This window comes from Equus caballus, chromosome 23 (genome assembly GCF_041296265.1).
Source record: "Equus caballus isolate H_3958 breed thoroughbred chromosome 23, TB-T2T, whole genome shotgun sequence".
NCBI classification, from domain to species: domain Eukaryota; kingdom Metazoa; phylum Chordata; class Mammalia; order Perissodactyla; family Equidae; genus Equus; species Equus caballus.
This window is the reverse complement of record NC_091706.1, coordinates 38,536,064-38,562,544: the sequence shown is the minus strand read 5'-3', so window position 1 is coordinate 38,562,544 and position 26,481 is coordinate 38,536,064. Positions and strand designations below refer to the sequence as shown.

Here is a 26,481-nt window from a genome sequence, read left to right as displayed (position 1 = left end):
GCACTCCTTCTCACGCATATTTTCACAGCTGGTACTGAGTGCTGGGTAGTGAAATTCCGAGCAGTGGCAGCCCTGTGGAAGAGGTATTTTGAAGCATTCCCAGGGCCCGTAGATACAAATCCCTTGTTTCCAAAAGCGCTTCTCAGTTTTAAAAGTGTTCACAGACACTAGCTTGCATATTCTCAAATTGGTCATATTACCTCAGAAGAAGAGGTTACCAGAACAGGAAATTGGGATTTGTCCAAGGTGATACAGGAAGAGAAACAATGAGCCGTGGGAAAAAAGTAGGTAGAAAGACTTTGGAGTCAGGCAGATCTGAATTGGAATCTTATAAGCTAGTCATGCAAAGTCCTGACTTTAAATGCAGCTTCCTGACTCTTAATAGGGGGATAATGATGCCTCTCTTTCAGAGTTGGTATAAGAACAAGAAAGAATGCCTAGCCCACAGTAGATGGTCAGTTAGTTAGAGCTATTATTGTTCTTATTTTTCTACTCTTTACGAGATACTGGGTGCTCTGGATACCTCCACTTATTTGTTTAATCTTCACAATAACATTAATAAAAATATTAATATACTCTAGCCTCCCAAGTGAGACTGAGAGATTAAGCACCTCGCCCTAAGTCACGTACCAGGTGAATATCAGAGCTGGTGTTATAAACATAGTCTGACCCCAAGGCCCACACTCAATCTCCTTCCTGATGGTGCCTGTAGATAGAATACTATGGAAGTTTTTAGTTACTTGGGATTTATTTTTGTGTGAAGGTTAAGTGTGGAACCATTAAAGATGAGGTTCCTTACAGGACTAAAATTCTGCCAGCAATACACGTACTACGATTCATGAGACGGAGTGATTTCCCACCACCCACTTGGTCTCATGTTTTTGCACACTGATTCCTGAAGATGTTTGTCTTTTTGTTCTGTGTCAGGCAGTGTGGTGAGTGCTTACAGTACCCTTTCTCATTAATCCTCAGAACAACACTATAAAGAGGCATTGTTTACTCCCATTTTAGAGATGAGGAATCTGAATCACTCAAATGTTAAGTGGCTTGCCCAAGATTTCTTAATCTCGAAATGGTGGAGCTGGAAACTACACCCAGGATCATCTGACAGCAGAGTGTAGGCTCTTAATCGGTGGATATGTGCCACTGCCAGTGTGGGGGAGGGGTGTGTGTGTGTGACTGTGTGTGTCTGTGCACATGCTCTCATGTGCCGTGTTTGCTCAAGCACCTGCATGCTGGGGAAGACTGTTTGGAAGCCTGATTACTAAAGCAACAAACCAGCGATACTGGACTCTTAGCACAGTCCTTAAATGCAGTTTAAAAGTTCTTACTGACTTTTTAAGTTAGAAAAGAAAAAATTTACCTGTTCATTTTTTAAAAGTTGTTTAGGGTACTTAAGCTTATAAAGAGTTTAAGTTACTTGCAGCCTTATGCTCACCTTAAGTCCAGCACCCAAAGGTAATGACTGTTAAGATTGGTAAGTATTCTTTTAGACCTTTTTGAATGCTTATAGAAATGAAGTGTATGTGTGTACGTGTGCTTACATATACTTGTACATATATATATATGTAAACACACATGCTCTGTTATAAAAATGGCCTCACTTTTCTGCGTTTTATTTTTTATTTATTTTTTTCTGCCTTTTATCTCCCCAAACCCCCACTGTACACAGTTGTATATCTTAGTTGCATGTCCTTCTAGTTGTGGGATGTGGGACGCCACCTCAACGTGGCCTGATGAGTGGTGCCATGTCCACGCCCAGGATCCAAACCCTGGGCCGCCGCAGCAGAGCGCACGAACTTAACCACTCGGCCACAGAGCCGGCCCCATCTGCATTTTATTTTATGGCTTTTTTTTTAATTTGACAAAATATATACTTTTGATTTCTAGGTCAATGTATATAGATCAACTCCTTTTTTTTATTGTATAGTACTTACAGGAAGAGGTCATCATTTTTTAATCATTTGCCTATTGATAGACATTTATAGTTTTTTCATGTTTTGTTTTTATTAACAATGCTATATTAAATCTTCTCATGTTTATATGTGTGTTTACACAGACATTCTCACACGAATATATATCACTTTGCATACTTTCTTTAGGAAATATTTCTGAAAGAGAAATTGCCGGATTAATGGCTCTGCACACTTTACAGTTGGAGAGGTGCTGCCATATATTCCTCCACAAAGGCTGCGCCAGGTTCAGCTCTCAGCAGCAGTGCATTACAATACCCATCACCCCGCACTACATACTGTCAGTCGTTTTAATTCTTGCCAATTTATACAGCAAAGTTGTTTTGGTTTTTCCTTTGGTTAGTAATGTGATTGACCATCTTTTCTTATTTTTCTTGAGCTGTAACGGTAGATTCGTTATAACAGAGATTAAGTAACACAAAGTACTACTTGCGTATTTAAATTATTATTAAGGAATTTGCCTGCTCTTTCACCCTGCCAGTCAAGCCGTGTCATTTGCAGCATGACAGTTTGTTTTCCTAACTGAAACTCAAAAAATTGTTGAAGAGAAGGAAAACATCCAGAAAATTTCTATTTCATTGACTATTGTGACCTCTCTGTCAATTAACTTAAAAACATCATAGAAAAGTGTTTAATGAACATTATTACAGATTTAGTGCTTCGTCATTCTTTTGGGGAAGTACAGACATTTTTAACAGAAGCAAATGTTCTGTCTTATATCTGAAATTCATGAAGTTTAGCCTCTAATGAATGGAGCTCTTAAAATCAAGTTCAAATTTTTCTTATAAGTCTATTTTAGGGACTGCTCAGTTGGACTCTTCAGGACTGAACGTATTAATGGCAATCTGTGTCATGTAATTCATGTATTTTAGTTGGAATTTTCCTTGTAAATATGATAAGTAATTGATGTTAGAATAAAAAAAAATGTGAATAGTTGTGGGTGGAGATTCCTTAAAATACAGGGACCCCCCTCCCCCATCTGGAACATCTAGGTTATTGGTAACGAGGCCACTGTGTTAATAAAACTGAACAACAACAATAAGACATCAGAACTGGCTTCATCTGTGCCTATTCAGGGCATCTGGGCTCAGACCATGGTGCAAAAAATCCCAGTTTCCTTAGAATTCCTAGTTAGTTTATTTACAATTGTGAGTACTCTTTCTGATTACAGAAATTTTCTCTCTCTAGCTAGATTGTTCTGACTAAACTCTCCATTTCATTCTTTTGCAAGGTCTTTGAGAACTAGACCTTGTAAAGATGCGAGTCTGTTGAAGTAAAAACATTCAGGCATTTTTCTAGATCATTTAAGTGTAACAACCTGGCCTCCCCTCCCACATTCCTCCACCAAACCCCATCTCACATCACACATCCCAAAGCAAAACCTTTACTTCAAGTTCTTAAATTTTCTCATCATTATGGCAAAATGATTCAGAGGATCTGGATTACCCAAGTGCTTACCCAGGGTCTTTTGTATCTGTGGATCTGAGCGGATGCAGCGTTTTTATCAATACCATTGAGGTCCGTGACAGTATCTATGTTTGTACTGCAATATAAATAGCACCTTAGGTACAAAATTTGTATCAGTGTCTGGTAACTATAAAAAAATTGCTCAATAAAATATGTGTTGAATGAATATCTGAATCCTCATTATCACTTTGTAAAGAGAATAGGAGATATATTTCTGCCCCTATTTAGAGATAACACTCAGAGAAGTTGATTAAGCTCCTTGACCTAGGGATGGTTTCCTAAAAGAGTGCAAGGTGTCCTGTGGATGAGTTGAGTTGCTTAATTCTGGTCACTCTTCTTTTCTCTTCAGGTTCAGTGGCTCTTTGGCATCCAGCAGAAAGGGTGGCTTGGGGCAGCAAAACTCTGCAGGTCACCTGAACAGGGCCAATCATATTTTCATCATCTTTGTCTCTTCCTCCATTAAAAAAATTTCAGTGTTAGAAAGGGAAGTTACTTTATTTTCTGAAACTCTGATAGGCTATTGTGTATAAGCTTCATAGATCAGAATCTCTGACCTCAGTTGTGATCCCTCTCACCATCAGTAGTATTTTCACCACAGGCTCTAGCTGTGGGTGTCATTCACTCATTCATTTATTCATTCTCAAATATTCATCTCCTGCTATGTACTAGGTCCTGTTTGGGGTGCTAAAGCTACATCAATATTAAAAACAGACAAAAGTCCTTGCCCGTCCTGAGCTTAATCTAAGGGGTGATTCTTGGCAAGCAAAGCCTTTGAACTCAAAAGTGAGAGACTATTCCTCACTGTCCGTGTGTAGACAGAGAATCATGTCATCTATTTATTCCCTGTAGCACTTGGCACATTTTGAGATGCCTAATACATACTTAAAAATCAAGAGTTTGGTGTAGAGTGGAATGAGATTAAGCAGGAAAGAAAAGACCCTATAGACTAGACACACCAGTGGGTGGAAATCTGTCTGTCTAGCTGGAAGGGCGGAGCAGAGACTGCAGGTTATAAATTGGGTTATCCAGACTAGTAGTCAACGTCCACAAGGTCTGACAAGATAAAAAGGAAAGTTTCCTGGCGGCCAGATGGAAGGAGGTGACAGGAATCCTAGGATCCAGTGACATTCTTCAGGTGTCACAAATGCAACATCCACTCTGCTATCTCAAACCCACTTACATAGATTTCTGTACTTTTTTACTTCAAGCCCAGATTTCATCTCAACATAATATTCTAGACAGTAGATTTTGGGGAGGCCTCAAGTATGTAATAGGGACTTAGCTGTGAGACAAGAGGTTCAGCAGGAGAAAGAATCAAGCCATTGGTGCAAGTGTGAGATGGGGCCTACTCTTAGAGAGATTAGAGTGCTGGAAAATTGTATAATCACAGACTTGGATTCAGAGAAGCAAGAAGTCACCTAGTTAGTGGAGCGGATATAATGTGGGAGTTTGATTATAGATGGACAACAGAAGTCTAGGCCACAAGATCAGTATGGGGCCAACAGAAAGACCAAGACTTCTGAGTCACTCAAATGAGGTACCATGATTTCACCTTGACCAAGAACTGACATGTAAGAGAAGGGCACTGGGGTGGGGAGGGAGGTCATCTTGATCCATATCTGCTGAGAGTGTAATCCAAATTCACGTTAGGACTGTCCTCATCCCTTTATTCCCAATAACCCCCAGAGTCCAGCAGAAAGGGCTGGGTCCCAGCCAGGGGGAAGAGATGCCCATTGGAAGAGCTCTCCTCCCCTGTTTCAAATGAAATCAGAGTTGTTCTTTTTTTTCCTACTGGTATTTCATTTGGAAAACTTTCAGAAGATTAAAAAATCATCTAAAGATCTTAGAACCTCTCATTCTTTAACGTAAGAAATACCTGATTAAACACGAAGATTTCCAGGCCCTTCACCCAGACGTTCTGATTCACCACGTCTGCCGCAGAGGTGGCGTGGAGCTGATGCCGTGGCATCCACCGTAAGAATCACTGGCCTTTAGTGTAGGACTCAGTGCCCCCTCACCACCGTCCCCCAGTCAGAGGTAATCCAAAGGAAGCAACTGGCCAGTGGCTAAGGAAATAAATATTCTCCAGCTTGCTTCTCCCTTTACCTCCTGGGGAAGTCTTGTAAACTCAGCGCAACCTAAAAGCTATAGAGAGCCAGGACAGGCTCTCACGGACCTCAGTGGGGGCTACGGCACTTCTCTTTAACGTCCCTTCTGACCTCTGTCTGGAATCCTCTTAACTGCCAGACTTTTCTTACAGCAAAGCTTGCTTGGAAGGACAAGGGCAGATAGAATTAAATCTTCGGTCTTTGACATGCTTCCCTTCTTCTGCTTTAGGCTCAAGTAATCCTGAGCCAAAGAGTCGCTCGTGAGCTCTGTGGAGCAGAGTTTGACACAACTATGGGCAGATTTACCTGTGTACTCAGAGAAGGTAGGGTGATTAGTAACACCAGGCTTACAATGAGACAGTCAGGGCTAGATTTTCAGTGGGTTTTACTATTTGCAAAATATTTTCACACTTATGATTTCATTTGATCCTTGCAGCCACCCAGTAGGGGGACTATACCAGCAACAGAGTGGCCCCATCTCACAGAGATCCCCAAGTCATTCTTACCAACCTTGACCAGTGGTTAAGGTGTTCACTTCGCAAGGCCATCAGACCCAGAATGTCCAAATCCTTGACCCTTCATTCTGGGCCTTACATGTATCCAGGATTTTTCAGTCCCAGGCAGGTGATGGCATGTGGGTGGCAACTCATGGGCAACTGAGCAGTGAATCCCTTTCATTCGTTTCTCTTCCTACTGTGAGGATTATGCTGCCACATGAGTATGATTATGCCCCTTTTACAAATAGGGAGTCATAGGCTCAGAGAAGCTATGGTTTCTTTAAGGCCACACAGCCAGAAAATGGCAAAGCTGGCTTTCAAACCTATCTCAGACTCCTCAAGTCTTCTGGTTTTGAGAGTCTCTATTTTATGTAATTTCCAAATGTGCATTATCACCGTCAAGATTTACTGAACCGTTTTACTATAACTGTATATACCCACACATGGCAATTACTGAGACACATTGCAATTAGTTTACTTTGGCAGCTTATCATTTTGAGAATTTGGAAGCCATAGGCCACCACACGTTAGGGTTTTGGGTGGGTTGAAGATATTTAAATGAAAATTGATTACATCTTTTAACGGAGAGTGTTTTACACACACCTTCCTTCTCGCTCTGCTTTTTCCCATTTCCTTTTTGTCCCTTTCAGCAACATGCTCTGCCCACTCCCATCCCCTTATTCCAACCTTTGCAGACATCAGTAGCAAACCGTCTCCCTCTTCCCCTACTCTACCCCTGGAAATGAATCACAACTCCACGGGCAAGACTGTGGCTCAGTCATAAATGCTGTTGGTAGCTTGCTCAGACCAGGTGGGGTGCTGTGAGGGGCTCAAGCAGAGGAGAGCATCCCGAGTGTTCAGAGAGCATCTCACTGTGGCCTGCGAGCTGGCGGCAGAAGCTATAGATGAAAATAGTCCCTCCTCTTGGAACCAGGTGGACTTTCTAACTAAAAGCCCCCATGCTGCAACCCATCTGACCGAGGGCAAGGGGACCAGGAGGTTACTCCAGCGGTTGGCTTTTGAACGACTGTCATGGGGTTCCTTCAATCAGAATGTGCCTAAGTGGAATTTTAAGGGTTATTATTTCCATTATTTCCCTCTTTCTTAGTACAGTAGTTGCTTAAATGTCAGTCGTAAATAGCTCGAGTGCTTTGCAAGCTGGTTCAGTTCTCAGCCCGAAGAAAAATCTGTCTTCCTAACACAGTCTGTGAGCTGTTCCTGCAGCGTCCCCATTTATAGACTCCGTATTAAAATGAAGAGGCAGTTTCTCCGTCACTCCCAAGGAGGAAGCTTAGTAGAGTTCTAGCTAGATGAAGACCTGTATGATGTCGATGACCAAGACCAGGAGTCAAGGCAAAAAACGACAACCAAATTGTGGAGATTTCACTTTTAAGAGCAGTATCATTTTATACTTAAGGGTGGTAGATTATGAGAGAAAAATTGCTTAAGAATTGCTTGTGTGTTATATAGAATCTATACTTCTAAGTTTATGTCATGGTAATAGTAATTACTGCTGTTTACTGAGGGCCTACTACATGTCAGAGAATGTACTAGATGCTTTTATAAACACTCATATATAATGTTTTCCTCAACCCTATAAAATAGGTATTATTTTGAAATAAAATGAGGCTCAAGAAGGAAAACAATTTATCCAAAGACACACAGTTGGTTAATGGGTTATCCAGTTTTCAAACCCAGATCCAAGTTGTTCATGCAATGGATGGAAATAAAATAGTGATAAAATCAGAAAATTGGCCAAAAGAAATTTCTGAAATGTCTGTTTCTATTCTTGAGGGTTTTTAGAATTTTTCAGTGATTAGGTGATTTCATCAATTTTATTAATTAATTTAATGCTCTTTTCCCTAATGAAAATGTTTGTACTTTATGAAATGTTGATCCAGTCTGAGTACTTTGCCTATGATCTGGCAGCAAGGGATCTCAACAAAAATGGCAAGATTTTGTTTAAGTGAATTTGGTCCATGAGCTTATGCCCTGTAGTCTGTATGAACTATGTCACCATACAGACCAGAGTTTGAGTCCTAGTTCTGAAACTTGGTAGCTATGAGGATTTGGGTAAGTTATTTTCACTTTTCTCTTTCTTTGTCTATAAACTGGGGACAATACTACTTAACTCAAAAGTTGTTTTAAGGATGATTTTCTGTGTAAAACACCTAGGACAATGCCTGTCTTGGAGCAAATAAATATTAGTTCCTTTTTTTCCTTCTGTCAGAATTCTCTTGAGTGGCTAGTATAACACCAACCAAAATGTTCTACGACAATTCCAAAGTAAGGGGACTGGAAATGAGAAAGCTCTAGACTTGGAAGGAGATTGTATGACAACTGGTTTAGTTCTGCTGCCTGTTTGTTTTAAGATAAAGGCTACATCCATGAATAATTCAAATATCTGAATGGTTAGAAATATTAAAATGATTGTATGAATTTTCCACTTTTCTGTTATTTGCATGGTACCAAGTAAATGAAACATTGGTTATAAAGGCAAGAGATGCAACAGCTCCTCTGCTTCTATCTCTGTCTATAAAATGGGAACATTTGTTTGAATCACCTGCTTATAATACAGGAATGTCTGGGGGCTGGCCCAGTGGCGTGGTAGTGAATTTCATGCACTCTGCTTTGGCGGCTCAGGGTTTGTGTATTCAGATCCCAGGTGCAGACCTACACACTGCGCATCAAGCCATGTTGTGGCAGCGTTCCACATACAGAATAGAGTATGATTGACACAGATGTTAGCTCAGGGACAATCTTCCTCAAGCAAAAAGAGGAAGATTGGCAATGGGTGTTAGCTCAGGGCCAACCTTCCTCACCAAAAATAAAAAGAAACACAGGAATGTCCAGTGACTACCTACAAAGGAATCTTAAAAGTTTTCTAATACTAAGGTAGCATGTGAGTAGTAAGTGGATGATTCCCTGGCCTTTCTCTGAGCAAAATTGATGTGCATAAAATCAGGCTGAGAAGATGTGACACCAAAGATTATACCAGAGACTTAACCTATGTTTGCCTCTTTTCTTCTCATTGGCTTGTGTCATGGATTACAGAAGGTATTCAAGGGGGCAGCTCAGAGAGTAGGAGGAAATGCACAAAGAGCCATGAGAGTGTTAGAGAAGGAGAAATTAGGGGAGCCAAAGGGAGGAGAATCATGGATCTTCCTTCTGTGTCCCTGAGCCTGGAGCTCTCTGAGCTGAGCCCTCCCATTCATCACTTTGGCTCATCCATGCCTCTGCACATGCAGCAGTCATATGACTGAGCCCAAAAACTCTACGCTTCCTAAAGTAACCCACAAAATTGTAGTTTCTGCAGAAAAATAATGAGAGTCATAAAGCTCATAAATAGACATCCTTCCTTCCACTTGGCTAGCAAACAACTGTACCACTAAAAAGCTGAGGCCCTGCCAGCACTGCCTCTGCCACTCATATGTGCTTATCCTCCTACTCGGGCATGGACTGGTCACACCACTGGCGGAAAAAACACTCTGCCAGGCCCGGTCCTCAGCAGAGCTGGGGCATGGCCTCCTGATGGTACCTGCCATCACAAGACAGGGCCAGACAAAGGGACCCACAGCCAGTGCTCCGTTTAAAAGGTCATGAGCCCAGCCACACTTCTTTCTTATTTGTTGCTTCTTTCTCCTCCTACTTTGAGTACATTCTGGAGAAAACAGTTGCATCTCTGTATATCTTTGAAAGAAAATTTCCTTTCTATTGTCAATTATAGTGTGAAATTATATGACTTGATTTCTCATTGGTATGTTTTCTTTCTTTCTCACTAAAACGTGAACTCCAAGAAGGCATGGAGTGTGTTTGATTCAGTGTGCCTCCAGCACTTGAGTAAGTGTTTAGTAAAAGGTTGTTGAGTGAATGAACACATAAAAGTTGAAATGCTGTGCTATTAGAAGAATAGAGAAAGAAAAGGGAAAAGTAACACTCGTAGAGTGCTAACTATGCGCCAGGCACGTGCTCAGCGCTTGACTTGGATCATCTCTTTTAATCCTCTTTAATCTTTGCAGTTACCTTATGAAGCAGATACTGTGAGCACCCCCATTTTACAAAAGTATGAGAGCAAAGGCAGGCAAACACATTAGTCAGTGCTGCTTCTGGAAGGTCAAGGGGACAGATGACTCCTGAGATTTGGGCAGTAGCTGAAACCAACAGTGCTTGCCCTGGATTCTGAAATATGTTCCCATCTCACAGGATGTGAAGGATTCTCCCATCTGAATGTAGCAAGGGGTCTTGGGAAGCGATTGCTCTCAGCATTGTTTTCCAGGAGCCTCACAGAGGATCCTGCCAACCCTGTGCAGGCCACACTCTGGTTGGGGAAGCAGTTCCGGGGAACCTTCCTGATACCTAGGAGGGGCCCCGCAAGTGGGCTGTCTGCATCTGTTAAGTTGTCATCATGGTCTGGGCAGAGCCACCTCAGGAAAGGGTCAGTCTCAATTCTGATTGTCCCTCCAGCCTTTTTGCTGGTGCCCAGACTTTGGTGATGGTTCCCAGCCTCACCGTAAAAGAGAACAAGAATTTTGTTTTGCAGAACCATCTGCTACATAAACAAACCCACTGAGCACACAGCTCCTGACATAGCACCTTGACGAGGTGTGGGGTGATGGTACTGCTCTCCGTCCGTATGGGTAAGCACTTGGGTAGAGCCTCCGTGTTGAACTTCACTCCACCATGCTGTGGTGGGGAACTGGAGGCCCGCCTGTGTTGTTGCCGCTCTCAGTGGACCCGGTGAGTAGGCCTGCGGTCTGCAGGAAGGAAAATGGGTGACACATTGCCTTTTGCTTCTCCTACTTCCAGAAGGGAAAGTGGTTTCTCAAAAGAGCTGAAATGCCCTGGAAGTTTAGCTTAAAAAAATGTCCACCAGCCCTCTTGAGAGTTGTGACTATTATTTACTTATTGATGTATTTACACTCTGGCTCCTTCCACAAAGACTGGAGTAGTAAATTTGTAAGAAAAGATAAATGTAATAAGGAGTGTAATATCCTTCCTATCTTGAAGGCCAGGAGTCTAAGAATCATTATCTGGCTTTTATTTAAACTCTTGGTCAGTCTTGTGCTTTTCCTTCAGGAATTTAATCAGAAACATTCCTGAAACAAAATCTGTTAAACCTGGAAATGCAGATTGCCCAAGGGCTGCGCTGTCCAGTACAGTAGCCATGAACCATGTGGCTATTTAAATTTGAATTAGTTAAAATTAAATAAAACTTAAAAGTCAGTTCCTCTGTCACACTAGCCACGTCTCAAGTGCTCAGTAGCCACATGCAGCTACTGTATTGGACAGTGAGATGCAGATCGGGTCCTTCATCACAGAAAGCTCTATTGGATTCTTCTGCCCTAGAGAATAGCCTTCCATTATCACATTTAGTCACACAATTCCCTTCTCCTCTAACTTCCTCCACTCCCCTTCCTCTTTTGGAAGGAAACCACACCCAGCTTCACGGGGCTGCCTTATCATCCCTAACAGCAAGAGTGACCTTGAACTCCTGATCTAACCTATCATCACAGAGACACCAGTGACCCCGTGTGACAAAGTAAGAGGAGCGTTTTTTAAGAATGAATTTTAGCGATATGTGAAGCTCATAGCTAATATAAGGGAGAAAACAGGATAAAGAACAATGTATATAACATTCCAGTTTTGTGTGTATTTATCTGACGATATCTGAATTGTGAAAATAAAGATAATTTTTCCTTTCTTTGTTTGTACTATTCCACATTTTCTAGCTGGTATAATTAATTCAAATATTTTTTATAATCAGAAAAGCAAATTTGTTTTTAGAAGGGAAAAAACCTTCCCAAAACTGAGGAGAGGAGGCATGATTCTCCTTAACCGTCAGGAGCGGTAACTTGGGTAGAATCAGTTTATCTGAGAATTCCTCCCCACCCCCCACTCCCTCCATTCTTGGAGGTAAAATAGCTTCTAAAATGGAGAAGGGATGATTTTATAACCAAATGTGACAACTAGCATTTATTGCCAACATAAATTTGTGTGTGTGTTCTTATGCTATTATGAATGTATGTGTGGTCACACCAACTGCGTTATCAATCCTCAAGGACAAAGTATTATCTTGTATTTCTTTGGTCGTTCCAACAGCACGTTGACCAGGGCTTGATAACTATCATTGACTGGCTGACTGACAGATTGGCTGACCTTGCCATCACTCTTAGGTTTTATGCCCACGAAATGTGTTAACATCTTGCCTCATTTTGCTTTGGGTCCGAGAGGTAGTGTTCCTTCCAAATTTACTACATGAAATCCAACAGCTGGAATACAGGAGCCATTCATCAGAAAATGAGTTCGGCTTTCTCTGGGTTTGTGTGTGTGGTAAGACCCTAATGGAATTTTTAAAAATTCTGTTAGTTTTATAGAAATAGCGCTGGGAAGAGGACATGGTAAAGCTCTTTGATTTGAGCGACCACAGTCATCCACACCAGTGTATTTGGCATCTCTAGTAACTGGCTTTTGCAGGGAGGGATTTAATAAAGAGGATTTTCTTTCCCTGAGTTGGCTGTGAGAGTGATAAAACATGCTTGCAGGGCCATTCTGGTTTCGACTGTTTCTGGTGTCAGCCAAGACACCCACAGGCAGGAATTACAGTCCACTCTGCCCTCTCATTCAGATCCAGATGGACAGGGGAGACTGGGAGATGGAGCCCAGAATGCTGGGCTTAATATTCAACTTCACTGAGTGTATTTCACCGCATCACAGACCTTTATAGTCTTACGCATCACAAGACAAATGTAGATTGAAGCCATGTGACATTTCTGTTCTCTCTTAGAAGCATAGCAGAAGATAGGAAAGAGAGAATGAGTTAGTTTTCACAAAGACCAGTGAAAGTCTCTATCCCTGTTCCTGACATACCTGAATGATTAATATCCCTATTTCAGGAGTTGTGGGAGTTTAGTGAAAAATGTCTTCTCTTTTTGGAAGGCTAATATTACACTGAGGAATGCTCTCAGGGAATTTATGGGTGACAAATTTAAGCACAGCCAGCATAGGGATATAAATAGCAAATATTGTCTATTTTGCTCAGTGAGGAGACATTACATCCTAATAAACCAACCATCATGGTTCAAACCCTCCTGTTGGGAATGTCCTGATTGCATGTGCCTGGACAGTGGGAACCAAAGTCAAGATCAGTCCAAGGAACCTCCCAAACCATGAAGCTGACATCCCAGGTCCTTCACACCACTCAAAACTTGTTGCTATCTTGAGCCCATCCTGGGGTGAGTGAAAAAGTCAGGATGTGCGTCAGTTAGTGCAGGATCTAGGAGGTAACATGGGCAAGAGGTATACAGCTCAGGTCCCCAGAGGGCCAAGAATGTTCCAGAGGATGCCACCTGGGAACTGGGAGTGAGTCACATGCCCACTTCTGTGTCCATTCTTACATTTGGTTATTGTTGAAGGACTTACTTGTTGCCTTTTTGAAAGGTTAATAAACCTTAATAAACATTATTTTATTTTTGAGAACCACATTATTGTGCAATAATTTTACTTTTTTATTTTCCTTATTTAGCAAACACATATGTATTATATAAATTATATTATTAAAATATATATTATATGAATAGTAATTATATATTTAATTGTATTATCAGATTATATTATACAATATGTAGCTAGCAACTCATTTAATCTCCATAATAACTCAGTGAGGTGTAGGTACTACTTACTAACCCCATGTTTACAAATTAGAAAACGAAGACTGAGAGGCTAATTCACCAAGACTGCACAGCTGGTAAGTAGTTGAGCTAGGATTTGAACCCAGGAAGTCTGGCTCCAGAGTACTTGCTCTTCACCACTATTAAAATTCACAAAAACATAAAGCAAAAAAAAAAAAAAATGCCCAAAGACGACTAGACATATGTTGCCTTGCAGTCTATCCTATACCTAGATTTCCACATAACTGAGCCTAATCTCCATATTCAGTTTGGCTACTTAATGTTCCCGTTGTGTAAATGTACCGCTATTTGCTCACCCATTCTCTTATGGTTGGCTGTTTTGGTTCTTCAGTTTTCTATTATGACAACTAAGCACTGTGGTGACTATCTCTGTGCCGAATTTCTTCTCTTCTTCAGAATATACTTTTAGGATACATTCTTACAAGTAAAATTCCCATGTCTGAGAGTGTGAACACTTTTGGGGTTCCAGATGCAGGTTGTCCGGTTGTTCTCCGAGAGGCCTGTACTCTTTAGCAATGTCTGCAGCACTGCACAGAAGTGCCTTCTTCACCAGTCCCACTCCGGCGCCGAGAATGATTTTTAGAAATCTTTGCTAATGTGATAGGTAGAATATGGTATTTTGTCATTGTTGTGATTTTTATTCCTTTGATGGCTATAGGACTGACAGTTTGTCCATACTGATTGATCAGTTATATGAGTATTTGAGTGGTCTCCATGGGTCTTTTGCCAGTCAGTCTATTGAGATCCTGCAGAAGTCTTTGGGGGTCAAAAACAGAAGAGTCAATAGTTTTCCATTCTTTCTTCTCCTGCCTTGACATGGAATTTCCTTAGGTATTTTTGTAGTCTATACTGCTAACATGCATTCAATCTTCCCCCAAATGTTATGTGGATTTTTCTGACTCCATGTAAAGTATACTGCTGTCTGCTTATAAAGTATATTATTATTTTGTTTTCTACTGAATGTGCCCTGAGCATAGATGTGCACCAATCCCTGTGTCTTGGTCATAAGCTCCTAGAGTCTGACCTGTGTCTTTATGAGCGGTTTAGCACACATTCATTGGTGATATTCCTAGCAAACGTAGAGCAGGCCTCCAGCCAAGAGTAATCTGAGCAATTACACAGGCTACCTTGAAAGTACTCAGCAGGAATGAGAAGGGGTCTGAGCTTAGTAGGCTGGATGTGTCAGTGCACCCTGGTTGTACTTAGGGAGAGCTGGAAAGAACCCAAATAGCTCCTCCCTACCTGCTGGTAGGTGGTTCATGTAAGAAGAAGAGGAAGTTGTAGTGGAGGTAGGTATACAGGATTAGGGACCCAAAGTCCATGAATTAGTCTGTGTTCTCCATCATTTAATGTTTGTAGAAGGAACCCTGGGACACTTCCTCTACAAATTCCTTGTTTTTTCCACCAGAAACAGAGTCGTGATATCAATTATAACTGACATTTATAAAGCACTTTAAAATATTATACGTGGACTTCCTTATCCAGTGACTTGCTTAATCTTCACAATAGCCTGGTGAAATAGAGAATGACATTCACGTTTTACTGTTGAGGAAACAGATACAGTAAAATGGAGAGTTTGCAGTTCTCCCTTCAATAAACTATTGAATGAAGATTTCATTACTACATTTTTCAAAGCATGTTATACTCCAAGGAAATAATCCTTTGACTTAAATTTATCATGAGGCAAAGAGGAAGAAGGAAAAGGTAAGGTATCATGGAAGGTGTGGAGGATCACAGAAAAGGACCACATAGGACCACAAGGAAAACTCCAAGTGAGAAAAACATTGAAAGAGATAAGTGAAACAAGATTAGCAAAATGTTGATGATTATTTTCAAATATTAAGAAATATTTCCTCATTTACTGCAAAGGTCAACCATAATAGTATTTAAGTAAATTGTAGTGCTACGGGATACTATGTACCTATTCAACATAATGAGGAAGATATGAATGTGTATGAATTTATAGAAGGACAGATGGATGGAGAGATCTATGTTGCATTTCTTTTTTAAAGGTGGGCCTTGTTTAGAGCATGCTTCAGGTTTTTACCAATTGTGAAAAGCAGAATAGCATATAGGATAAAGGAAGTTAAGGAAGATGCATTCAAAACCTGGTGGGAGGGCATGGGGTAAGAATGTCCTCTGAAGGTCAGGCCTTCAGTATCCAGGACTCTTTGGAGAGTCTAGCAAAAATAAGAAGGCTTTCAGCTTCAGGTATTAGAGCAGGAATAAAAATGTCATACGCCGACAAGCTTCGAAAGCCCCTGAAGGTAGAAGAGTTTCTACTCTAATGGTGCATTCCAAATGCTTGTTCAGGTTTTACAGGTGGGCTTTTACAGTCAGCAGCGTGATGTCATATGAAGACAGACTGAGTGAGGGTCTAGCTGGGTTGGAATGATCTTTGGCACCTGTGCCCTGCAGTAGCTCAATGCCATGCTTGTGTTTCAGGATTTTATGGGCAGCTGCAGACATTCTGCCCTCCGCATTACCCTGACTCCCAGAGAACCGTGCCGCCCAGCACCTCCTGCAGTGTGGTGCCTTCCTTCGAGGACTGCCTGGTCCCCACGTCCATGGGCCAGGCTGGCTTTGATGTTTTTCACAGAGCCTTCTCAACTCACTCGGGCATTACAGGTGGGTTGGTGTCTGTGACTTAGAAACGCGGGCAGATTAGCAGGTAAGACTGGGGTTTTCCTGTGACTGACGCTGACTAGACTTGACGCAGCACATGACCACATCAAATCCTGTTGAATCTACCCCTGAAATGTCTCTCACCTTCGTCTTCCTCTCCAGCCCCATTTGTGTCACCGTAATTCAGGTGCCATAGTGTCTCCCCAGGCTATCACAATAGCCTTCCAAGTCTCCCTGAGTCAACTCCTTATCTTTACCGTGCTGCTCTCCGTGCTACCATGAGCATTGCCTTCCCAAAAATGAAGGATGAAATGACCTGCTTTCATATTCAAGTACTTTAAAGAGTTTCCGGTTGCCGAGGGAATAAAGTCTACTTGCCTCAGCGTGGCATTCGAAGCCCCCCTGAGTTAGGCCTGATCCAACTCTCCAGACCTGCCCTCACACGTCTCCCTGCATGCTCTGCTCTTGAGCTTTGCCAGCATGCTTGTCCCCACATGCCCCTCTCTCTCTGTCAGGGAGCTGTTTTCTCCTTCTAGAATGTTCTTTCTTCACCTCTTCATCTGTGAGAATCTCATACATTTTTATGACTCAACTTTAACATCACCCTCTTTTTGAGGCCACCCTCATCCTTCCCTAGAACGCTTTACTTTTACTTCTGCTCAGCCCATATTTTGTGCTGAGTCATATTTTAGACATCTGTCTGCAAGTCAGCATCCTCACCTACTCAGGTTTCTGAGGCCCAGAGACTCACTGAAGGGCCTGGCCCAGGGCGGTTGCCTCTGTATCCCCCAGTCTGCATTTGCAGCGCACGTGGTGGGTGTGGCTCGGCAGGAGGTAATGACTCCCTGTGTCCTTTCTCTTCCAGTGTACGATTTGCCTTCAGGTTCCTCCAGCCTTTTTGGGGAGTCTCTTCGCAGCGGGCCTGAAGACGCCACGTTCTTGCAGATCAGCGCTGTGGACCGCTGTCCTAGCCAGCTCTCTTCTGTCTATACCGAAGGCTAAAAGCTCCCCTGGCCCCCACTACCACTGGCAAACCTGTTTGTTGCTCACCGCCTTTTGTTTTCATACTCTCTGCGTAGACTGCGTGAAAAGGGATGTCAACCAGATCAGCGGAACCTGCAGAGTCACAGATGTGTCTTTGGAAGGCAGGACAGTGGGTCAGAGCTGGGCTTTGCTGGAGGGTTTGCCATTGCTCCTTTTTCTCTCTGGGTTTGCTGGACCAGGTGACCAGCAGGACTGTCTTTTCAAAGGGAATTTAGAGTCTCACTCTACCGGATACCTGTTACTTCCTGACTGTCAGCCCTCAAAGGACACCGATGAAATGATGTGCATGTGAAAATGTAGTTTGAGGATGACCCTTGCTGAAAACTCCAAATAGGAAGGACTTACCCAGATTGCCAGAAGCACAGTGAGCTGCCTCGCCCAGCTGTCCTCACTGCTGGCCGTGCAGAGCCATGCGCAGCAAGGGAAGTCCACATCCAAAGCACAGCGTGGGCTCTGCTCTCAGCCGAGTCCCGTGTTTCCGGCACCGGCTTGGCATTCCAGTGAGCTGCTGCCTCACTCCTCTCAGATGCCCCCGTGCTAACCAGTCACTTCTCAGTGTTTCTCCAAAAACAAGCTAAGGTTCTGTCAAGCACAGTCCTTGAAAAGCACTACAACTTATTTTATATTCCAGCAACCTATCTTAGTTCTTTCATTTTAAAGACTTGTTATTGACACCTACTCTAAAAGGAAAAAATATTTAGAGGTCTGTTCTTTGGATGGAAATAATTATTTTAATCATCCCAACTACATACATTTTGCCACAGCTATAGCTCTGCATGGCCCCCTCGCAGCACCTGTCAGCACCCTTGGAATGTTAGTTTTGCATTTAGCAACGGCTACCTGAGGGAAATGGGGGCACACCCCGCTTCCCAGTCCTGTAGCAGGAACCCTCATGGGTTGACTGTTCGGCGACTCCACCTCGAAGACCTTGTTCAAAGGAAAAGGTCACTTGATTATTCACCCCTTGCCTCCGCTCTAGGTGCTCAGCCCAGAGATGTGCTAGAAGATATGAGAACAGGGGCCCACTGAGTGGTGTTCCTGGTTCTCTCAGAAAACCGAACTAGAGATGCCCGATGTCCAGTTATTTTTCACAGCCTCTGCTCACCTCCATTAGGCTATCTACTCATCTGTCTGTCTGTCTCTCTGTCCCCTGTACTTCTCCTCTCCCTCTTTTTGATTGTTCTCACCTTCTTCTTGACTGTGGTTCAGACGTGCCCTCCACCCACCATTGCCTGACCATCGTCTCTTGGGAAAGTCCAGCCTCAGACAGGTAGAGGGAACAGTTCTGGAAAGGTGGGCAGAAGAAGGCAACCTTTTTTCTGAAACTCTGATTTCAGGGCCTGAAATTTTCACAGAGCACTTGGCCATTTGACATCAAGCCTGAAGAGGAAGCCATTTTCTGTGACACCTTTACAAAACTATTGAAAAGATCCCAAGTCCTATGGCATAAACTAGAAAAATGAGCGAAACCCCAAAGACACCTGGTAAAATCTGACATTCCAGTACTGTCACATTTCACAGTTTCTTTTCTCTCTCTTTAAAAATGTTTTCTGAGCAAAAATGAAACAATGCTATTTGTCAGACTGAGATAATTACAATCTTCAATGAGACAATTAAACAAGTTGATGTCAGGCTTGGGATCCAGTGACAGTTTGTATCCTGACAGATGGGTCCTTCCAGTCTGGCTGCACAGTCAGTAGTGTCCTGCCTGGTTCTGGACTTCATTCCAACATGCAGTAGAATAAGGTGAATAAAGAACCAAGCATGGCGGCCACTTTTACAGCGCACTCAGTCAGTCTCTTTTCTCTAACTAGAGGGCTCTGATCTGAGAAAAGCTATCACGTAGACGTCCAAGTCTGCAGAAGTTATTCACTTGACAGAGATGTGCTCTGCTTTCCGAAAGGATGCATGTCAGGATGTCTTTCCAGATGAGCTCTCATGTAAAGTCCCTCCTTTTCTTGCAGACTTTGTGGGTCGTGTCACTTGGCCTAAACAAGGACACATGCATGCTAACACTGGCATCCTTTGTGTGTCCTTTGTCACACTCTGGAAAGAAAGGAAAGCTCTGGTATCTTTAGAGAGACAATCTGTCCATTCTTAAATACCGAAGCCTTTACAAGGAAGCCTTTACAATAGTTCATTTGCGTGATGAGGAAGAAAAAGATCAAAAGGCAAGGTTGTTATTGCAGCTGATGTCGTCAGCCCTGCCTTATGGCTTTATATAATTTAAAGTGGAAGAGGGGAAGGAGGACAGAACCAGAAGCTGAACCTCGGAAACCAAGGCTGTTGTCTCCCTCTTTGGCTGGAGGAGATACTCCGAGCGTCAGTCTCTGGTCTACTTGTGGCCTCACTGTGGCCCTGCTCCTCTCTTGCCTCATTGTGGCTGGAGGGAACCAGAGGGGCCAGGCGGCAGCAGTACCCGCAGGGGCTCCTTCCTCAGCAGGAATTCGGGCCGGCCCCTGGGGGGCCTTCACATTAGCAGAGGGAACAAGCAGGAAGCAGGGCCCAGCACAGCCTGCCAGGCCCAGCGCCCCTCACATACCCCTTAGTGTTTCCCCATGGCTGCAAGCTTGAGCTTAGGGCCTCAGGACGTGACACTTTCAGGTTCCTTCTAGATACACACACTGTCCTTAGCTTCCAGAATCTCACCTGACCTTACAATGTGTCCATAGCCTGCTTTCACATTGCAGAAGATTTATATTTGCTTTCGTCATTGTTTGTAGCAGTAAAAGTGGAAACTTCAAAATTCATTCCCTCCCATTTCCTGGCCTTTTTAGTCTTGAGATGTAACCATTTTCATAAACATCTAAACAGCGATTCTCATTCCCCTTTTTTAAAAAACTGGTGTTTGTGAATATACACACAGCCCAAAGCCAATTATCCTATTACATTAAAAAAAAATCAGTATGCCTAGAGACATTTCATTTGCTGCATTCTTAATTCCCTAAAGGGACTGCATCAAAATGTCAGTTGTAATTTAGCCTCTGTGATCAGCTGTTAAATACTGTTTAAATATTCACTAGTCCTGAGGGGTGTCTCCCTTTACCTGTATCTCCCTCAAATTACATAGGTGATTCTAAAATGGGCAAAAGGTCTTCAGTGGATCTCGGCACAGTTTCCACTGATAAAACAGAGTGTTGGTTCTGTTGTTCTCAGATTACCAGAAGGCCAGCACATTCGTGCATCAGAACAGCGGTCCATGTTCACCCCCTCCATCCAAGAACCTTGGCGTTCCAGTTGCCTTGAAGTATAAGGAATAGTGATTGTAAATGTCCAATTTAATAATCTGGTATTTTATTTGACTGTTTTGACCATGTCATTTTATAGCAGCATTTTTTAATGGCACTTTCTGTTGGTGGTGTGGAATTTCTGCGGTTACATTTTTTTTGTGTGTGTGTGCAAAAGATAAAGCAAGAAAAAAAGACACTCATTGGAGAAATGGCGAGTGTAAAAAAGAAGAGATTTATTTTGTACAGACAGCAGAGCATCCTGTGTAATGTTGCTGACATAAAGCACTTTGGGGGGAAAAAGTGGAAATCTGTTTCCCATAAATCACACAGACTCTTGTACATAGTTATATACACTCACGTAGAGAAATGAACTGCATATATCATACTGGATATGGGGCCGATTTTACTCTAGGGGCACATCTGGTGCTTATTGTCATAAATCTTTTAAAGAATTAGGTACACTTTTTTTCTATTAATATGTATAGTTTTGTGATTTGTCACAGTTATGTTTCATATAATCATAAGTTATTTTGTCTTGTTTCATGAAGTCCTTTTTTTATGTCAAAAGTAAAATGAAGGGATTGTGCACTTGGTACAGAATAAAACTGGAAATAGAGGATACGTCCACTTGCCCGAAATCCTCCTTCAGCATGTCGTTTTAAAACACAATGGCAACAACCATTTTTCGTTTGTTTGTTTTATTATTTTGTGTTGTTTTACCATCAGCCTCCTTCATATTGGGATGGTAATTATAATTAAAAGCAGATGGGGGTGGGGGAGGGCGTGTCCAAGGCCAGCTTTAAAATGCCGCATTGCTTTGGGCCAGAGCTGCAGCCTGGATTTAATTATAGATATGAGGACGAAATGGCAGTAAAAATGAATGTGTCCCTGAATCCTTTACATGTTGGGAGTGTCCATAAATAAAACATGAAGTTTTATTTCATCAGATTTAATTAAAGCTTTTATACATGTTTTATTGGTTATTCTATTAATCCGCTTCACAAACTGGATAAATGTGTGCTCGGGTTTGGGGTTTATTTGTGCCTTCTCAATGTAGTGCTACATCATGCTTCAGAAATGCCTCTGGTGCTGGGTCCTCCAAGTGATGGGGTTTCAGCAGGCTGGCCGTGGGAGGAGTGGGCGTTTTCTGCCCTGTTTTCCTAAAGCCCTGCAGAGAAAGACACAAGCATCGGCTTCCCGTGAGCTGATATCCTGACCTTTGAAATCCTCTGATTTCCCAAAGGAGAGAGGGGCAGTTGCCATTTCCCTGATTTCCCATCCTGTCCACCCTGCAGGCTTTGGAAGGCCACCTGACCCATTAGCTATGATGAGCTTCCCTCCTCAGCTCCCATCCTTGGGAGGGTGGGGAGGGGAGGGAGAGGGTGGTCAGGATATTCTCACACCTGGCTGGCCTGTTAGCCAAGCACATGCATCTAAAAGACATCACACTATCTCAAGGATCGTTCTTAGAAAGTTGACTGTTTGCTCGCTACATTTTTAAGACTTGAGAATTCTATTAAGCGAAGATACAAAGCAAAGGGGATGATGGCTTCCATGCACCTTGTCTGGCTCTTCAGGGTACTGGGTGGCAGGCAGCAGAACTATTTGGTTCAGGGTTGAGAGATGGAAATAGTGCTGATTGACAAGACACAAGGAACTTCTCTACTCCCTAAAAGGAAGCAGTTGCTGGGGGTAATTTGGTCCCATGTCTTTGGAGAAGAGTTCAGCATTAACTGGTAGAGCTGAAGATATACATATCCTATGATCCAACAATTCCACTCCTTTCTCAAGAGAGACTCTTTCATACATCAATGATGGTTCAGATACAAGATGTTCACAGCAATGCTATTCACAATAGCCAAAAGCTGGAAATGACCCAACTGTCCATCAACAGTAACATGAATAAATGAACTGAGCTAAACTGATATAGTGAAATGCCATGCAGCCAAGGCAGTGACAGAACTACAGCCACAGGCAATAACTCAGAGTAGAGCCCCACAAACTGTGTTGAGAGAGAGAAGCAAGACGCAAAAGCAAATGTGTAATGTTACTCTATTTATATACTGTTCAAAAACAAGCAAAATTTAATTACAAAGTTTAAGTGGTAGAAGTATAAAGAACAGCAAGGAAGATATTATCACAAAGGTCCAGTTAATGATTAACTAGTCAGGAAGAAAGGGCACACAGGAATCTGGGGTGCTGACCAACAATGTCTTATTCCTTGACCCACGTGTTAGGTTACACAGAGGTTTACTTTATAATTACTTAACCGTGCATATATATTTTATAGTTTTTACTTCAAATACCAGTGAAGGCCAAGTCTTACATTCCCTACTCTAGGGGTCTGCAAACTTTTTCTCTAAAGGGCCAAATAGGACATATTTTAGACTTTGAGGGCCATATGTTCTCTATCTCAACTACTTAATTCTGTCATCATAGCTCAAAAGTGGCTGTAGACAAATGCAAACAACTGGGTGTGGCCGTGTTCCAATAAAACTTTATAGACACAAATTTGAATGATTTTCAGATGTCATGAAATATTTTTATTCTTTTGATATTTTTTTCAATGTTTAAAAAATGTACAAAACATGCTTAATTCACAGGCTGTACAAAAACAAACAAAAAAGGCAGCAAGCAGGATTCGTCTCGTTGGCCATAATGTGCTGACCTTAGCCAACTTAGGGAACATTCTCCAGCCCTTCCCCATAAATATCCACCCAAAGAAAACCACAGTTAGGAGCCCCTCTGCTTATTCTTCAGCTACGTTGGGTCCTGCTCCCAGAGGAAATTCATGAGTTCTATTGATTAAGCTTTTCTTTGTTGAGATTCTGGGTTCTGCTCCCTGGGATACAGATGAATGCTTAGAGCCTGGAGAGCCATTCGACTTTATCTCTGGATTTGAAGTTTTTAATAAAAGAACTGGGCACAGAGAAATCTGTGAGAATTGGAAAATGAGCACCCGTTCTTTCCAAGCTAACCAAATATTTACTGGCTCTTGGCAGCCATAGTCAACCTTTTCCTCTGAAATGCTGAGAGGTTATAAGTAATGGGAGAATTCATTTTTCTCAGGCCGTAGCTCTTGTGAGAAGCTGGAGCTGCCTCTCAAAACCTGGAGGGTTCTCAGGGAGAGGAGAGTCAGGGTTTTATCTTCAAAGTCTCCTCCGAGAAATGGTCGGAGCCGAGTCAGGGGGCCCTGACAGTGCTAACGGTCTGTGCCCCTCCATGCAGCAAGGGAGCTGCTCAACACCCCAGCACCTTCTCTGGCCCCTGTCTTCCTATAATGCCTAGCTCCCTAAACCCCAAATTTAGGGGTTTGTCAGCCCTGACTTGTGAGAGAGAATGAGACTGAATTCACATGGGCACAAGCGTGTGCCTCTCTTTGTATCTCTAGCTTGCGATTAAATTGATAGTTTCAAAAGGATGGTTATGCATGAGCCTGGGTCATTCGCTAAGTAGTAGTGTAGACTAAATCCTCTTCAGCAGGTCTCCCTGGTGATTTCGTGTACTTAGGTTTGTGTATTGCATATGGTTCTGCTATTAAAGCTGCCAGGAACACAGTTTCTGGGGTAAAATAACCTGAACTTTATAAAGAGAAGTTTAAGCAAGAGAAAGCTTAGAAGACATCCAGTGCAACCTCATCTTTTACAGAGTAGGAAACAGGTTGTTTCATTCATTTTTCATTCATTTGTTCATCTGTTCACTCATTCAACATTTGTTGTGTAGAATAAACAGAGGTAGAAGTGGCCTTTATCCTCACAGCGCTAACAAGAGGGGGATTTGAAAATCATCTGCCCGAGAATATTGCCTGGCATACTTGTTAAAAATGCACACTCCAGATCCACCAAATGCACCCCCAAGAGCTACTGAGCTTGAGTTTTTAGGGGTACAATGGTGGCAGCTGCGTTTTTAATAAGCTCTTCAGGTGATTGTTGATACAAACTAAATTTGACACACATTCTTGATATAGGGAAGGAGGCTGGCCATTTAACAGGACAACACTGTTTCATAAGAGCTGAGCAGAAGATGGGCTTCCAACCCCTGCCTGGGGAGACAAGAGAGCAGGGTCAGAGTTTCCTGACGAAAGGGCTGAGTGCCTAAGCTAGTCCTGAAGGTTAAGTTAATCTTAAGGAGCAAAGAAGCAGAGGAAGGGTGGACCAAGCAGAGGACAGAGCATGTGCAGAACCACCAGGAGGAGGAAAGTAACATGCCAGGATCACCCAACAGGCTAGTTGGAGCGTTCAAGGTGGTCTCATCTCTGGGCTGAGTGATCCTGCACCCGTCCTGAGCCCCAGCCCTTTCTGCGTAGGCCTGCGAGCTCAGAGTGTTCTTTCCCAAGCCAGCAGAGGATGGTATGTTACCAGTTACTTGGCAAAAAAGGGTTCCACTGTTCAAACTAGTTTAGGGAATGGTGGGTCAAAGTTACACAGATTCTTTACTTTGGGACTTCTCAGAGCCTTTACTGTGCTAAAGTGCACTGTGACTCTCCAAGAAAGAGTTCAAGGATGAAGTCTGTGGACCACCTAACCCTTTTTCCAAAAAGTACCTTGATAGCACTGTGGAAAACAGTTTGGCAGGTCCTCAAAAAATTAAAAATACAGTTACCATGTGATCTGGCAATTCCACTCATGAATATACTCAAAAGAATTGAAAAAAGGGACTAAAACCAGATACTTGTACTCATATGTTCCTAGCAGCATTATTCACAATAGCCAAGATGTAGAAACAACTCAAATGTCCGTCAACTGTTAAATGGATAAACAGAGTGTGGTCTATCCATACAATGAACTATCATCCAGCCTTAGGAAGGAAATTCTGACACATGCCACAACATGGATGGACTTTGAAAACATTATGCTAAGTGAAATAAGCCAGACACAAAAGGACAAATATTGTATTATTCCACTTACCCGAAGTATCTAGAATAGGCCAATTCATACAGACAGAAAGCAGAATAGAGGTTACCAAGGGCTGGGGCAGGAGGGGATGAGGAGTTATTGTTTAAAGGGTACAGCTTCTGCTTAGGATGATGAAAAAGTTCTGTGGGTGGATAGTGGTGATGGTTGCACAACAATGTACTTAGTGCCACTAAAACTGTACGCTTAAAAATGGTTAAAATGGTAAATTTTGTGTTATGTGTATTTTACCACACACACCAAAAACATAGTGTAAAGAGAGTATCTAATAGGGTGCCTGACACCTAGAAAACAACTTAAAAAGTAAGCGCCTTGTTAGGCAAGTGTTCCTTGGGATGCTCTTTGGGAATGCCCACTCTGGGGGCAGGTGAGAGCAGAGCCTCTGCTGTGGAACCGGCTTGCTAAGAAAGCAGAAGAGGATGAGAAGCAGAGAGGAGATGGCAAGGCGGTTTGGAGCAACTGCAGAAGGTAGTTCTGAGCATGGAGCGTGGGGCCCAGCATGAATGCTCAGTAGTTGAGGGAGAGAAAGGAAGGAGGAAGGAGGGGGCTGGAGGTCAGTGTGGTGGGAGGAAGAGGTGGTGAACTAGAGGGGGTAGAAGAAGCACCAGCCTCGACCCGGCCGTCCCATTGTCAGCAAATGCAGACAGCTGGGTTCATTCATTCATTCAACAATTGTTTACTAACTCCATCCCCAACACTCCGTACCAATTACTATTCTAGATGCTGGGGATAATGCAGAAATGAAACTAAGCCATCATCCCTGTCCTCCTGGCGTTATATTCTAGCGGCCTGCTGTTTTGGATTGTTTATTTTGGTTGTCTGTGAAGTATGACGCTCTGGGAGGATGTTGACGCTTGGGTTCTCCAGGAAGCAGATGCTGAGACAGTTGAGAGGGCAAAAAAATTATTGGAGAGAGAAACACCTGTGAAAGGAAAA

The 26,481-nt window shown here is 42.6% G+C and overlaps 1 protein-coding gene across 3 annotated transcripts in view; it reads left to right on the top strand.

Moving 5' to 3' along the window:
• The window catches only part of GLIS3 (GLIS family zinc finger 3), a 446,896-nt gene extending 425,292 nt beyond the window's left edge, over positions 1–21,604 (top strand). For all 3 annotated transcript variants that reach the window (XM_005604984.4, XM_001491923.6, XM_070248275.1), the window contains 2 exons: positions 16,179–16,361; positions 17,224–21,604. In XM_005604984.4, coding sequence (XP_005605041.1) covers positions 16,179–16,361; positions 17,224–17,360 — 320 coding nt within the window. In that variant the 3' untranslated portion in view covers positions 17,361–21,604. The remainder of the gene's footprint in view (positions 1–16,178; positions 16,362–17,223) is intronic.
• The last annotated feature ends 4,877 nt before the right edge of the window (positions 21,605–26,481 follow it).